At 40.7% G+C, this 17,203-nt stretch overlaps 1 protein-coding gene across 1 annotated transcript in view; it reads left to right on the forward strand.

The window, feature by feature from the left end:
- Positions 1–17,203, forward strand: part of IGF2BP3 (insulin like growth factor 2 mRNA binding protein 3) — a 150,638-nt gene that overhangs the window by 29,487 nt on the left and 103,948 nt on the right. The window contains exon 3 of the mRNA XM_060107644.1: positions 9,714–9,762. Coding sequence (XP_059963627.1) covers positions 9,714–9,762 — 49 coding nt within the window. The remainder of the gene's footprint in view (positions 1–9,713; positions 9,763–17,203) is intronic.

Here is a 17,203-nt window from a genome sequence, read left to right on the forward strand (position 1 = left end):
CTCCTAGTGATTCTAATGTAGATGCTCCTTAGACCACCCTTGGAATGACATCTCTTTATTTTTTAATTTTATTGAAGTATAGTTAATTTACAATGTTGTGTTAATTTTTGCTGTACAGCAAAGTGATTCAGTTATACATAAATATATTCTTTTTCATATTTTTCATTATGGTTTATCACAGGATACTGAATATAGTTCCCAGTGCTATACAACAGGACCTTGTTGTTTATCCATCCTATATATAATAGTTTGCATCTGCTAATCCCAACCTCCCAACTTTCCCTCCCCCACCCCTTTCCCCCTTAGGAACCACAAGTCTGTTCTCTATATTTGTGAGTCTGTTTTTGATATTTTACTTATTTATTTATTTTTGGCTGGGTTGGTTCTTTGTTGCTGTGCGCGGGCTTTCTCTAGTTGCGGTGAGCGGGGGCTACTCTGGGTTGCAGTGCGCGGGCTTCTTATTGCTGCGGCTTCTCTTGTTGCGGAGCGCGGGCTCTAGGTGCGTGGGCTTCAGTAGTTGTGGCACGCGGGCTCGGTAATTATGGCTCGCGGGCTCTAGAGCTCAGGCTCAGTAGTTGTGGCGCACGGGCTTAGTTGCTCCGCGGCATGTGGGATCTTCCCTGACCAGGGCTCGAGCCCTTGTTGCCTGCATAGGCCAGCGGATTCTTAACCACTGCGCTACTAGGGAAGTTCTGGGAGTGCAGTCTTAACCACCGAACCACCAGGGAAGTCCCCGGCACAATGAGTTTTGAAAGCTGTATATACCTGTGAAAGTACACCCACTATCAAGATGTGGAACACTTCTATCATTGACGTAATATATATATATATATATATATATATATATATATGTTTTGCAGGGGTACTTTTTTTCCTTTGAGCTTATCCCTTTTACCTGGGCATTTGGGTTCTTCCCAGTTTTACCCGTTTACAAACTTATAGCTAAGTTTTTGAGTCTGTTGCAGCTTTATCTAGAGAGACACTGTAAGGAGGAGAATGCTTGAGAGGCTGCATTTCTAGTCTGAGGATTTGATAAGAGACTGCCGAGTCAGTCATGGGGCAGGGTTATGCCAATTGACACTTATCACCAGCAATCTGAAATGCATCATTTCCCCTGGTATTCATCTACCTGGAGTATTCTGCTTTAAAAAAAAAAATTGAGGTTGACCTTTTAAGGAGCTAATTCTTAACTGTGTAAAACAAGCAAGGATAGATATAATTACAGTATTGAATATTGCAATTAGTGCAAGTAATTGTATTGAATTTGGCCAGGTTGAACTTCCTCTTTGGGCATAGTTTGTGTTGGTTGGGCACAGCTAAGAATGAAAATCTGCAGCCGGTTCAGAGTGCCTGCAAGTGACGGGTTGAAGAGGCCAGGCCATACTGCTCTGAGTCCAGAGGCTTGTCTTTTTATTTGAAAATGACCAGTACACGTATGGACCACGTGTCCCAGCTCTTCGCGTAAGAGATCAAGGCAAAGAGGAAAATGTTAGAAGTTAAGTTAGACTTGGTTTTCTCTTCCTGTCTTCAGCTGGTATTAGTTGTGTTAGATCATGATCCAAGCCTCGGCCTCTTTATATCTGTGAAGTGGGAAAGTGGTGATTCTCTTGATTTGTATAAGTGATAGTAGAAAGAAAGAAAGGAGGGGTGGCCTTTTGGGAGAAACAAGATAAAGAAAATGAACATTTAGGACTTATAGGTGGTTTGGATGGAAGGTTGCAAGTCTATACACTTGTATGTCTTGCACTACGACTTAGCATGAAATGACTAGCGTTAAGGGCCTAGGTGCCAGTGTATACAATTTTCATAATATCTTGAGGTAGTTGAATTAGCTGAGTTTCCAGCATAGTTTCTTGGTATTCATATGTAACTTTGTCCATTTAATGTCAATATTGAGTTTTAGTATGTGAATTGATTGAACGGTTTAAAGCTGTGGAGCAAAGTGAAAATTTTGCTTGAGATTGGCATATCTTTGACCTTTGGGTTTAACATGCAACCTGTAATTTTTCTGAAGTTTCTTTGATAATGGTTATGTTATTGGTTGGATTATAAGTGAAATCAGTAAGATGGAATATAGTTAGGAGGATGGACTGTGGAGCCAGAATGCCAAGAGCTGGATTCTGATCCTGCCACTCATTAGCAGGGTATGTTTGGGCAAGATAAACATGTGCTTTTGTCTTCGAATCTGTAAAATGCTGACTGGGAGGGTTACATGAGATAACAGACATTGTCTTAGGCAGTTTGGACTGCTGTAATAAAATACCATAGACTGGATGGCTTAACAGATGTTTATTTCTCACAGTTCTGGAGGCTGGGAAGTCCAAGGTCAAGGTGCATGCAGATTCTTTGGGTTCTTGCTGAGGGCCCCGTTCTTGGCTTATATAGACAGATGCCTTCTTGCTGTGAGGTCACATAATCTTTCCTCAGTGTGTGCAGTGAACAGAGCCCTGGTCTCTCTTCTTAGAAAAACAGTAATCCCATTATGGGGGCTCCATGCTTATGTCCTCACATTAGCCTAAACACTTCCCAAAGTCCCCATCTCCTAACAGCATCACATTGGGGGATAGGGCTGCAACATATGAATTTTTTGGGGGGGGACATAAACATTCAGTCCATAACAGACATAAAGCATTTTCTTGTTTATATTCTTATTTATACCTGGTGTCAAGCTTTAATGTGGAAAAAAGATGTAAATATCAAAGACTTTTGGCAAAAACTTAGTAATCTAAAATTTGAATTGAAAATAACAGTTGGCCCTCCATATCCATGGGTTCTGCATCTGTGGATTCAACCCACTGTAGATGAAAAATAATTGGGGAAAAAAATCCAGAAAGTTCCATAGAGCAAAACTTGAATTTGCCTTTTGGGGGCAACTATTTACATCTCATTTATATTGTATTTACACCTATTTACATAGCATCTACATTGCATTAGGTATTATAAGTAATCTAGAGATGATTTAAAGTATATGGAGGCTTCCCTGGTGGTGCAGTGGTTGAGAATCCGCCTGCCAACGCAGGGGACACGGGTTTGAGCCCTGGTCCGGGAAGATCCCACATGCTGCGGAGCATCTAAGCCTGTGCACCACAACTACTGAGTCTGTGCTCTAGAGCCCGTGAGTCACAACTACTGAAGCCCGCGCGCCTAGAGCCCATGCTCTGCAACAAGAGAAGCCACTGCAACGAGAAGCCCGTGCACTGCAACGAAGAGTAGCCCCCGCTCATCGCAACTAGAGAAAGCCCACACGCAGCAACGAAGACCCAACACAGCCAAAGATAAAATAAATAAAATAAATAAATTTAAATAAATAAATAAATAAATAAAGTATATGGGATACTCCCCATTTTATCTAAGGTGCTTGAGCATCCGTGGATTTTGGTATCTGAGGGGCTTCTGGAACTAATCCCCTGTGAATTTGGAAGGATGACTGTAATCACCATGGACACATGGTTTATTTCTCTTTCAAACAAAATGGGTACTGTCTAGCTCTGGCCTAGGAGTGATGACCAGCCTTATAACAGTGAGCACCCAGGTTGTGTCTCGTTGTATTATTTCTGACTAAAAGGAACCAGTGCTCCATGTAGATGAAACTGGTTGCAGATGGGGGCAGGAAGTTACAAGTTGAACCTGGATTATCATAACAGAAAGCAAAAAAGCTCTCAAAGGTTGCTGGAGTCATTTCAAAAGATACAGGATCAGTGTGAAGAGGCCTCCACTGATTAGCCAAAGATGGGGCAATTTGAGCATCAAAAGGAATTAATGCAGTGGGTTGATACACACAAAATATTTGTGAATCCATAATGTTACTGAAAAAAATAAGCATTTGGTCATCTTTGGACAATGCCAGGGGACCAACTCATTATTCTGAAAAGTTTGAAATAATGATGTCTTTGAACTCCTGAAAGAAGACATTGAAATGAGGATTTGCATGAAGCTGGTTTATTTTGGAGATGGTTTCAAGAAGCAAGAGTGAGGGAATGGGGAGAGTGAAATGGGGGTTTAGGACAAGCCAATGAAGGGCACTTTATTGAGGTTGCCATAAGGAAATAGGACCTTTGATAAATGTACAGAATGCTTCCCAGGTGGAAGACTGGGGCATTTATCTACTGGCTCGCAACGTTCTCCTCTGTAAATGACAGGTTGTCTTGAGGGTTTCATCTCTCCTCTGTTTCTGGGCTGTTCTTTTTTGTTTTTTAAATTCTCCCTTTTGACAAAGGGTGTTTATTTTTTAAACATCCTTATTGGAGTATAATTGCTTTACAATAGTGTGTTAGTTTCTGCTGTATAACAAAGTGAATCGGCTATACATATACATATATCCCCACATCCCCTCCCCTCTTGCATCTTCCTCCCACCCTCCCTATCCCACCCCTCTAGGTGGTCACAAAGCACCGAGCTGATCTCCCTGTGCTATGCGGCTGCTTCCCACTAGCTATCTGTTTTACATTTGGTAGTGTATATATGTCCATGCCACTCTCTCACTTCTTCCCAGCTTACCCTTCCCCCTCCTCATGTCAAGTCCATTCTCTACGTCTGCATCTTTATTCCTGTCCTGCCCCTAGGTTCTTCAAAACCTTTAAAAAAAATTTTTTTAAAGATTCCATATATATGTGTTAGCATATGGTATTTGTTTTTCTCTTTCTGACTTCACTCTGTATGACAGACTCTAGGTCCATCCACCTCACTACAAATAACTCAATTTCATTTCTTTTTATGGCTCAGTAATATTCCATTGTATATACGTGCCACATCTTCTTTATCCATTCATCTGTCGATGGGCGTTTAGGTTGCTTCTGTGTCCTGGCTATTGTAAATAGAGCTGCAGTGAACATTGTGGACCATGACTCTTTTTAAGTTATGGTTTTCTCAGGGTATATGCCCAGCCGTGGGATTGCTGGGTTGTATGGTAGCTCTATTTTTAGTTTTTTAAGGAACCTCCACACTGTTCTCCATAGTGGCAGTATCAATTTACATTCTTATGGGCTGTTCTTGAACTCTGCTGAGGCTTTGGTGAAAAACCTGAGGTGAAACGGAGATGCCTAAGGGTGTGCTTAGGGGTGGAAGGAGGCGGGACAACTTCACTGTGCTTGGGACTGTCTCCCACAGCTGTGAATGAAATCAGAGGTGAGCAAGGGGATGTGATAAGAAGCACAGAACCATCTGCAGAAGGGAAAGAATCAAATACTTATCCTGCCTTTACTATACTTACTGTGGTTCAGCGTATCCAAATATGTGGTAAAGGAAAGTTGTTCTTTATGGAAGAACTCCAGCTAAATTAAAAAATACGGGGCTTCCCTGGGGGCGCAGTGGTTAAGAATCCGCCTGCTGATGCAGGGGACACGGATTCAAGCCCTGGTCTGGGAAGATCCCACATGCCACAGAGCAACTAAGCCCGTGCGCCACAATTACTGAGCCTGTGCTCTAGAGCCCACGAGCCACAAGTACTGAGCCCTTGTGCCACAACTACTGAGCCCTTGTGCCACAACTACTGAAGCCTGCGTGCCTAGAGCCCGTGCTCCGCAACAAGAGAAGCCACAGCAATGAGAAGCCTGCGCACCGCAACAAAGAATAGCTCCCGTTCACCACAACTAGAGAAAGCCCACGCAGCAGCGAAGACCCAACGCAGCTATAAACAAACAAACAAATTCATTAAAAGAATATGGAAGGCATGATACAATGAGAAAATACATTTTCAACCTTTATGAAACAGTGGATTTAGGCAATGATCATTAGTGATTGCAACATCACAGGAAGACAACCAGGGATAATGTATCTTTTCATGGAAGTATAAAACCTCCCCTGTGATAGTTTATTGTCTCTCCCTAAACAAACAACAGCAAAAAACAAGTCAAATTTTCAGATCTATTACCACTTTTATAGAGGTCAGAGTAACATCATATTAAACACCACCATGGGAGTGTAAGTAGCAAAATCCAGGCAGTGAGAAACCAGGAGACAAATGACAGGTTTGGGATTTTTTTATTCTCCGAATAAGTTGTAAGGATAGAAAGGAAAACATGTAGCTTATGAGGCTAGAGCCATACTGAAGCATGTGCAGTGTATGGCTCTTTTTTTTTTTTTTTTTTTGCGGTACGCGGGCCTCTCACTGCTGTGGCCTCTCCCTCTGCAGAGCACAGGCTCCGGACGCGCAGGCTCAGTGGCCATGGCCCATGGGCCCAGCCGCTCCACGGCATGTGGGATCCTCCCGGACCGGGGCACAAACCCGTGTCGCCTGCATCGGCAGGCAGACTCTCAACCACTGCGCCACCAGGGAAGCCCCAAGAGTACTGAATTTTATTGCAACTATTTCAGGCACAGTAAGCGTTTTTTAAAGGTTAAATGAGAGCTTAAACTTTACCTCATTTTTCCCTGTTGGGGGAAAACCCTTAAATTCTATATGATTAACTTATAAGTAGATTGTGTGGAAGTTTTCTTTTAAAATAGCACAAGAGATTAAATCGGCGTTTTCCTGTTTTTGTTCTCAAACTTCAGTGTAGCTATTGTTCTTCTCACTCCCCCATGAGCTGTAATAAAATCATGTTAGTTTCTGGATGGTGGATCCATGAGTCTTGTGTTTTCTTCCCCTTCTATATGTTATAACAAATGTTAATTTAACTATCAGTTGAGTGCTTCTCAGGTGCCAAACACTGTTCCAGACTCTGAATGCAACAGTGAACAAGACAGCCTAATGAGTCCCTGCTGTTACAGGGTGTGATCCTTGTTAATACGTAAGTGTGTTATTAGGAGGAGGTGAAACACCAACTTACTTTGCTGATAGTTAAATTGAACTCTAATGAGTGGGTAATCACACTGGAAAACAGTATCCGTTTTCTTGACTCTTATGTATTTAGCATCAAACCCAAATATAACCTGTTTCTAAAAGCTCAGATGGGAGATGGGAGCTAAGAAAACAGGTGATAGTGTTTTTTTTGTTTTTTGAAATTAATTAATTTATTTTTGGCTGTGTTGGGTCTTCGTTGCTGCACGCGGGCTTTTTCTAGTTGTGGCAAGTGGAGGCTACTCTTCATTGCCGTGCGCGGGCTTCTCATTGCGGTGGCTTCTCTTGTTGCGGAAGAAGGGCTCTAGGGGCTCGGGCTTCAGAGTTGTGGTGCACGGGCTTAGTTGCTCCGAGGCATGTGAGATCTTCCTGGACCAGGGATCAAACCCGTGTCCCCCTGCATTAGTAGGCGGATTCTTAACCGCTGCGCCATCAGGGAAGTCCAGGTGATAGTGTTTTAACTGTGTATAGCCAACTTGATTAGTACAGCTGAGTGGGGTCGTTTTTCTCAAGTACCTTCCGGGTCAGAGGTTTGTGTTTATGTACTAGATGAGAATTCATGCCTTTGCTTGGACTTTTTTTTAATGCTGGGCCTTTTGGCTCTTGTAGTGATAAGAGTGGACCATGGGGAGAGGAGCTAGAGCTGAAACTGCAGAGTTTAAGATTAGTTACTGGGTAAGTGGGAAAGAACACTGCTAGATGTCAACACTAACTGTATGAAAATAATCCTGGTATTTGTCTAAAATGAAACACGAGAGAATCAGATAATGGAAAAGGGACAGCCATTTAAGGGAAATAATTATTCTGGAGTAACTTCTAATAAGTAAATGGGTGTCGGATGTACATTTTGAAGAATGTGTGGGGAAGACATGGCTAATGGATTACTTCTAATGTACAAAAAATAGTATCCTATTTAAAGAAGTTCTTGGGAACCCTGTGAAGTAGGTATTTGTTGTTTTAATAATGAATAATTACCTGCTAGGTGACCATAACTCTCTATGTACACTTCTGTGTGTGCTTTTGGGAAAATTTTCTGGTAATATATATACCCAGAAAAATGAGTCCAGTAGAGATGAATACTTAGTTTCTTAACATTGTGCTGTAATTTATTACTGTGTCAGATGCTTGATTAAGACAGATTAGTACTTGCAATGTATAGTAAATAATTCTTACTTCCTTGGTTACCCAGGGTAAGTATTTACACAGTGTGAGCAACTTTTCTGCTACCTAAAGCAATACATGGCAGATTTGAAATCTATGTTTTAGGCATGTTTTTATTAGGGTATATTTTTTAAGGCTTTTATAGAAAAATATAAAACTTATACAAAAGCAGAGATACGGTACACATCCTGCGGCTTTAACACTTATTAGCACATGAGTTTTTTTTTTTAGCACATGAGTTATTTTTGAAACAAATCGCAGAATAACGTGTGTAAATTCTAAGACTATGTGGTGTTTGAAAATTTTTTCTTAAATTGGCATTCTGTGACTATCTCTTTGATATATTGCCCTTGGTGATTGTGCTTTGTTTCACTGTCTTACAAAAATAATGTAAAAATGATTTTTCCTTCATTGTCTATTTTATCATTATAAACAGGATGTACCTGAGTTTGTTAATCTACATGTTCTTTAGAGTTCCATAAGGGATAGGCAGTGTCTGTGGCATTTATTTGTTCTTAAGCTTTGGGGTGAATAGGAGAGACAAAGGAGTAGGCTGTGAATGTAGTCCCAGCTGGTGTTTTGCTGTGGTACTTAAAAGTGGATCGTTTGACCCAGAAAAGGAAATTAACTATAGTTCTAGAAGTTAAAAAATTATTTCGCTTGAGATGTCGTGCCCAATTGTTAGTCTCTCTCTCTTTTTAAAATAGCTAGTTGACTGTAAATTCCTTTCCCTCTAAGAGTGTGACTGGAATGTGGTATCCCTAGTACAATCTCACATAATTCATGTTCCTTCCTTCCTTCCTTCCACCCTCCCTCTCTTCTTCTGCTCCCTCCCTCTGATAGTATCGAGGAGGCGGTAGAAGAAGAGGGATGTATATTACAATAGATTTTATTATTATATAAGATACATATTGTGTTTTATATACATAGCATATGTGTAGGCATTCAAACTAAGGGGATTTTTAATGTTCTTTGTGCCATGGACTCCTTTGGCAGCCTGTAAAGTATGGACCTCTTAAGGTATTTTTAAGTGCATAAAATAAAACACATGGGATTATAAAGGAAATTATTTTGAAATACAGTTATAATGTTAAAGCTCGTAGTAGCATGTGTTTCTTAACATAATAAGGAAAAGTTCTAGGAACACAGCTAACTTTCACAGTAGTGATTATACATGATATTTAAAGATCTGCAACAATGTAAGTGATATGAAAATATCTGTTTTATTTTAATGTCAAAAGTACAAGTCATGTAATTCTACTGTTGTTTGATGCCAACATCCATAATTGAAGGTGGTGCTAAATTTCAGTTAGGGGATAGTGAAAATAAACATGTGATTTCCCCCATACCCCACCCCTGCTATCCAAGTTCCTTGAATTCTGTCCATGGACCCCTTGGCTGTGATCTCAGATTAAGAACATCTGGACTAAGGCTTTGTTTGTGTTCTGGGATGCTTACTTTGAGGCTAAAGGGTTTGAACTTAGAATATAGTCATCAGATGAAATGTTTTTCAAACAATGTATCTGCCAATTTTAGTGGCTTTTAGAATAAGCCATAACAATCCAATGATGCTAGATTTCCAAATGGTCTCAGTATGCATATTGTGATAACTTTGTCTCCTTTTTCCTTCTTGGACTGCCTTTTCTTATTATATATTAGTTTGTAATTAATATAAAGTATTTAAAGTAGTTTCTAAGCATCCATGTTGGCTATTAATATCTTCTGCTTTTACTTTTTTTTTTTTCTTTTAAAAAACATTTTAATTCTTCTGCAGGATTCGGAAACTTCAGATACGAAATATCCCGCCTCATTTACAGTGGGAGGTAAGAATTTCTATATTTAAAACTAAGATTTTAGTATCTAAGCCTATTGGTAGTTTTTTCAAAGGTTTTTCTCCTTCCAACTCCTGGATGTGCTAGAACACACATGGTTCTTCTCTTTTACAGTCTGTGTCTTGCATTGGGCTTTTCTTTCCAAGAGTATACTATATCTTTAAAAACAATCTGCTCTTTGAGATACTTAAAGTTGAAATAAGTTCTGGGGTAACTGGGTAAACTTGCTCATTCAATCACATCCCACAGAATCTTGTTTGAGATCTTTCTGATGAGTTTTGCTAATTGTAATTAAATATGAAGTTCCCTCCTTGGCAATTTTTTAAAGAGCAAATACTGCTATTTATGCTTTATTTTAAAATGTTACTATGCTTTCTTTTGCTCACATGGTGGCACTGTAGTAATTGTATATAAACACAAACCTTTTAGCACAATTGAATAGCCTGTGTCAGCAATTTCCAAACCATGTTGATGATGTCATGGTGAGAATTTGAGACCCCAGTAGTTGAAAAGATAAAAGGAAATATCTGTTGACTCTTCCAGATGATGGACCTGAAAATTCTTAAAAGCTACTTTGGAGAAGGTGGTGCAGGGAAAACTGCTCAGCTTTTGTGTATTTTTAATATAAAAATCAAGAGTAACTAGCTTTGTGTGTTTCATATTAGTGTTCTAAAATGACATTTGAAGAGTCACTAAACCAGAACCTTCATCAAAATTCAAAGAATGGTTAAAAGGTTTCTTTGGTGGTGAGTTTATGAAAGCTGGCCTGAGGTCTGATTCTCCAAGGTCCCAACTGGTAACAAATCACTTATGCTCAGAATATTTTACAGCACATTTATTTTCAGAACGATGTTATTGAATTTAATCTTTGTAGGACTTGGTTCTTTGGTCTATGTTGAATATTTTTCAAGTTATATAATGTATAAAAGGTATACTTTTGTAGATAGAAACAGTGACGTTAGATTAAACTCAATGCATTTTCTTGTTTTAGTTTAACATTTGTTTAGGAAATTCAGTATCTTGGAGGATGAGTCCCTGAATCAAGTGTCATGGTATCAAGAGTACTGGTTTAATCCCCTTATTTATTTATTTATTTATTTATTTATTTATTTATTTATTTATTTATTTATTTAATTGGAGTATAGTTGATTTACAATGTGTTAGTTTCAGGTGTACAGCAAAGTGATTCAATTTTATATACATATATATACACATATATATATTGGGTTGGCCAAAAAGTTCATTCTGGTTTTTCCATAACCTCTTATGGGAAAACCTGAATGAATTTTTTGGCCAACCCAATGTATACATATATTCTTTTTCAGATTCTTTTCCATTATGGCTTATTATAAGATATTGAATATAATTCCCTGTGCTCTACAGTAGGTCCTTGTTATTTATTTATAGTAGCGTGTGCATGTTAATTAATCCCTTCATTTTAACATGGGCTATGTTAAATATGATTTTCTACTTGGGAACTATATCTAGTGTAATGTAGCTTTCAATGAAAGAGTCAAATGGTGGCAGTCAATTTTAAGTAAGTGAATTATTAGTGTACTAGCATATCAGCTATAGGCAAGTGGTAGTTTCCTTATAATTCATTCATAGTATCTCTTCAAATTTAGATTGCAGTGGCTTCTTGAGCATTGTTGATTCTAGTTTTGGTGGCTTCTCAAGATTTTAGTTCATTGCATTCTTCCTCATTCTGGGTAAAATTTAATCTATGAGAATAAATCTTTATTTGCCCAATCTAACTTTTTTTTTTAAATTTCATTTTACCCTCCCCCATAGTCCTTTGAGGTAAGGTGAAGTTGGTGACATTATCTCCATTTTCAAATGGGCATATATGGGCCCACAGCGTTCAAAGAATTAAGCAAGAACAGATACTGAATTTAAAGAAGCGTGGAACTAGACTTTGAAACTCTTGACCTTTGACCCCTTTACAATTTAAAGGATGGTTTGAAATACTGATTAACAAAAACTATTGAGGGCTTGTTAGGAGTAGGATGAACTATTGGGATATTTCCTTTCCTTGAAGACTTGAATGACCACCATCTGTTATTTCCTTTTTGAGGAGCCACTTTGTGTAACATTTTATTTGTACACACAGAGCCTGCTGGTTGTCTCGTGCCAAAGCCTTATAGAAGGTGATAACTTTGCAGTTATATGTCTGGACTCCCTTTATAATGGAGAAATTAGACTTTGAATCCACTAATTAATCTTAGAATCACTGAAAATGTAATGACCAGACATTACGTGCCTCCTGATTTGACGCAATAGGAAATACATAGCAACATAGATGAAATATTCTTGTCAAAAAAATAGAGGTTTGACTGGATTCAATTTCAATCTGACTTTGAGTTTATAAGAAGTATAGAAGGTAGAGGCACAAATGAAATGATGCCATGAGGAAACACCTAGCCAATTGCAGAATATGGGACGTTCCACAGGACAAATGACATTGTTTAGTAATCAAGCGATGGCATATTAAAAGGGAAGGGGACTGTTACAGAATAAGACCTATGAGAATAACAAAAAAGCAAGCATACACCTGCACTAAGTTATTTGTGAACCATGTAAACAGTCCTTAGGAGCAGCATGGAGTATCTAGAAAAGCCTTAGAGTTTTTTTTTTTTTTTTTTTTTTTTTTTGCTGTACGCGGGCCTCTCACTGCTGCGGCCTCTCCCGTTGCGGAGCACAGGCTCCGGACACACAGGCTCCGCGGCCATGGCTCGCGGGCCCAGCCGCTCCGCGGCATGTGGGATCCTCCGGGACCGGGGCACGAACCCGTGTCCCCTGCATCGGCAGGCGGACTCCCAACCACTGCGCCACCAGGGAAGCCCAGCCTTAGAGTTTTTTGCAGGAGGCTTTTGGCATCAGACTTGGAATTACATCCCAGCTCCACTGCTTACTAGATATGTGATCTCTGAACCAGTTTTTAAAATTCTTGTAGCCTCATTTTCCTCCTTTCTAACATGGGGATGATAATAACCACTTGATTGGGTTGCTGTGGGCGTTAATAGGATTATGCATGCTCAAACCCTTAAAAAATGCTTGGTACATATAAGTGCACCCTACATTTTAGCTATGATACGAACAACAAATTCATTTCCTCCCAACTTAAAGTTCTTGTGCTTAACTCAGATGCAGCCTATAGCACACACGGAAAAACAGGTATTACACCAGGGGGGATTAAATGTGGAGAATTACACAGGTGCTAGAGGGCTGAATGAGCAAAGACGGAATCCATAGATGGTGATGACTATAGTAGCTCCCACCCTGAGGCTGAGAGGGGAGGAAAGGGGTCAAGGGAACAGGGTGAGGTTATCAGATCCTAGAAGCTTGAAGGAAGAGCTCCAAGTAGCTGAGAGTGAGCAAAGGATGCTCCCTGGCTGTGGCTGGTGCCTGGGATGGGGGAAGAAGGGAAGTGATGAAGCTGGTTCCGGGAATGCCCAGAGCCGCTAGAGTCCCGAACCCATGGCTGTTAGGATGATGCTGATAGGAACAGCTGATAAGTGGGAAGGAACATGTGTCATCTCCACTCCTGCTCTCCAGTCCCCCTCTTGTGCATTCTGTCAGCAGAAACCACCAGGGAATGGCTGGCAAAGGTGCGATAATAGGGCAGAGTCCCAGTCCCAGCATCATAGAGTTGGAAGGTGTATTTGGAACTGAGGGCTTAATTTCTAGTCAGAGTTCTGTCCCAGAAGTGAGAGTTCCTCCCCCGTTTTGCCAGTCCTCTTCTAAGCCATTTTCTGTGAGGTCATCAAAGAAATGACAGAATCTGGGACCATGGCAGAAACACCATGAGATAACAGTGCGATGAGGCGTTTTATAAGGTCTGTAACTGGATTGTTGATTATCTTTATACCACTGTGATACTTTATTTTATGTTTCTATTTCTTATTTACATTACCTTTTTACCACTAGATCCTGCTGAGTGAAACACGGGGATTCCTCTCAAGTTCTTAGAATACCACGTCATGCATGCTTTGTGTGTCATGTGGGGCTTAAATGATTTCTAGCCCATTAGTTTTGGTTGATGGTAAAGTGCACTCAAGTGTTCTGGACTGGCTAAATGTTTCACTGCTTAAGTGTTTTGGCAGATAAAGATATGGGGAAACTAACTTTTGGAAGGACCTGCTGCTGGAGAATTAGGTAGGTTTGTTTTTTCCCCCAAATAGGTGGAATGTAGAAGGGAAATAGAAGAAACTGTTTCTACTCCCCCTCCAACCCTCTTGCCCGAGGTACTTGAAGAATAGGTCTGTGGTGTGACCAGAACTGGAAGGGCTCCTCTACAAATAGTCCTGATGTTGGACAGATCTGGATCCTCAGATGCCCTAAGGGATGTAAACGTGTGTGATAAGGGTTTTAGGGAACACCTTGGGCGAACAACAAAGAGGTGAGGAAGGGCTAGAGCCCCAGAACACTTGACTTTAAACACCTTTGAGAAGAATCCTTTTCCTTTTGCCTGACTCAGTGTCTTAAATAGGCCCCATTTTCTGAATTGAAGGGGTGTCTTTCTTCATTTAAATAATAAATTGCCAAGGCCTTAGGAAAGGACTTCTCAAAGACAGTTTTTCCTAATCTTATCATCTTTATACTACTCTCCAATCAGTTATTAGTACTCATAAAATGTTAAAAGGGAATACCCTCCCCGAAGGGAAATGTAACACCCATTAATTATGTAAATGAAGGGTCTAGAGTAAAGGGCAAGTTAGGTTCTCATTTGGGGGTCAGGTATTGAAAGTAGAATGATGCTTCCACAGAGGTTAGTGTCTGGCAAAACAGACTGAGCTACTGAGTTAGTGGTTTGCATTATAAGGCCCTGGCTGCCCGTGCCTGGAGTGACTGTATTTTCTGAGGCAAAGTTTTGAATATATGATCTGACAAATACTTATGGGGAATGCATAATTTAAAATTACAACTTGCTGGAAAATGCAGAATGTATGTTGGCTTTACCTCAAGGCCTGGATATCAGATTTTTCCTGGACTTAATTGAGGTGAGAAGATGAATATCTTGGGAAGAAACTCTGAAGAGGTTTCCACACTGTAAGATCCATTTTTCTGCCATATGTGTTGTCTGGTGTGATTGAGTAAAGGAAGTGGAAGCTGTCTCCTGGCCTAAACATAGGGGAGTAAAGGGGGGCTCTTCATAACTAAAGCATCCTCAAATTGCATCCAGGCTTCTGACATACCAGGGGGTTGGTCTCTGGTTCTTGACATGGAAAGCAAGTAACCAGTATGCTGAAAATGAAAGCCCAAAACTACAAGTCGAACGTTGCAATGTAAAATATTCTTTGCTTTTTTTCCTCAGCAGAGTTATCTTAATGATTTCTCTTTCAAAATTCTTTTTGGTTGTTCTGTGTAAGCTTGAGGCAATTTTTGGAAGTAAGTAGATCTTGTAGGAAATCTTAAAAGGCTTTTTCTGTTGGGCCATAGATTGCCCTAACAGAATACTTTCTTTATTGAAACACTTTGGCTTGTTAGTTTGAACCCACCCCCTAGTAACCAGTTTGGAGAAAGTTGACTTCTAGGGCATAGGAATGTTAGAAAGCCTTGGCTTCTTTCACGATGAAAAGAAGTTTTTTCTCTGAAGTTTGGGGGTGGGGAGTGTGGCATGAGTGGTAAGATGTAGTGGGATGAGGCTGAACTTCCCTGTAAGTTACACTCAAGCGAGTTACATCCACTTTCTGGCAGAAGGGCTAAAGCTTTAGAGAGATGCCTGTGTTTCAGACTGTAATGAAAAATACACTGTAATAGGACACCTTGTGAGATGAGGCTGGTACTTATTTTTTTTTTAACTTAATTTTATTTATTTATTTTTGGCTGCATTGGGTCTTCGCTGCTGAGGGCAGGCTTTTTCTAGTTGCGGCGAGCAGGGGCTACTCTTTGTTTTCATGCATGGGCTTCTCGTTTCAGTGGCTTCTCTTGTTGCAGAGCATGGGCTCTAGGCACGTGGGCTCAGTAGTTGTGGCACACGGGCTTAGTTGCCCCGCGGCGCGTGGGATCTTCTCGGACCAGGGCTCAAACCCATGTCCCCTGCATTGGCAGGAGGATTCTTAACCACTGCGTCACCAGGGAAGTCCCTTAAAGGTTGCCTTTTGCAGCAGACATCTTGCAGTTGTGATGTAGTAGCAGAAAAACACTATTCTGGGTTGGTGATTTTCAAAGTTCTCTCTTTTCTTCGGAGGAGATGGTATGGCAGAAACCTAGTATGTGAATATAGATAAAGTTAGAGTTATTCAAAGGTGGCACAGAACCTTGCCTGCTGGTTCCCTCTTTGGCCCCTGGGGAATCCCTTGGGTGCAGGTGTGATATTGTGGTTTATAATAAAAATATATATTTGCTCTTGGTCCGTTTCTGACCCAGAGCTCCTTAAAACCCTTGGAATTTCATAAGTGGTGAGAGTGATGAAAGCGTCTTTCGTTACGTTAATGATATGACTTGGAAACCACTTAAGGGTGAGAGCTACTGACCAGGTGATTAGAGGGTTAGAACTTTGAGTCACAGTGTGCTGTCACCCGCCCCTGCCTCCGGGGAGGGGAGAGGGTGCTGGAAGTTGCATTAGTTGCCAATGTGAATGATTAATCAATCATACCTATGTAATGAAGCCTCATAAAAACCCCAAAGGACTGGGTTTAGAGAGCTTCCTAGTTGGTGAACATGTGGGGAAAGTGGTGAAGTGTGGAGTGAATGGTGCGCTCGAGAGAGCATGGAAGCTGCACACCCTTCCCTCACACCTTGCCCTAGGCACCTCTTCCATCCGGCTGTTCCTAAACTATATCCTGGTGATCCAGTAAGTAAAATGTTTCTGTGAGCTCTTTGAGCTGCTCTAGTAAATTAATCAAACCCAAGGAGGGGTTGTTGGAACCTCCTGTCTGTAGTTGTTTGGTCTGAAGTACACGTGACAGCCTGGGCTTGCAATTGGCTTCTGAAGGGTGGAGGGCAGTCTTACGGGTCTGAACCCTTAACCTGTGGAATCAGATTCTGTCTCCAGGTAGATAGTGTCAGAAATGAGTTGGATTGTAAGACGTGCATCTAGTATCTGAGAGTTGTTTATTGGTGGTGTGGGAACACCACCCCTCCACACTTTGGAATTGGGTCCAGGAATCCGAAAGAAGAGGTTTTGTTGGACTGTTTGAAAATCACCGTGGCTTCAGTGAATTTGAGTATGAACAGTTGTTAGAAGTAGTTGATCTCTATCAAGTAATTTTGAAGGAACTTATACAAGTATGAGACCGTTGACACAGATAGGTGATCTTTCTTCTCCATGGCCTGACTCTGAGCACTGGCCAATAAATAGGTGACTCTTACTGAGCACTAATGTGCTGGGTGCTGAATTAACTTGTTTTAATCTTCACCACAGTCCCATGTCCCCATTTTACAGATGAGGCAGCTGAGGTCAGAGAGGTGAAGTAACTTGCCCAGGGTC

Source organism: Mesoplodon densirostris, chromosome 9 (assembly GCF_025265405.1).
Source record: "Mesoplodon densirostris isolate mMesDen1 chromosome 9, mMesDen1 primary haplotype, whole genome shotgun sequence".
NCBI classification, from domain to species: domain Eukaryota; kingdom Metazoa; phylum Chordata; class Mammalia; order Artiodactyla; family Ziphiidae; genus Mesoplodon; species Mesoplodon densirostris.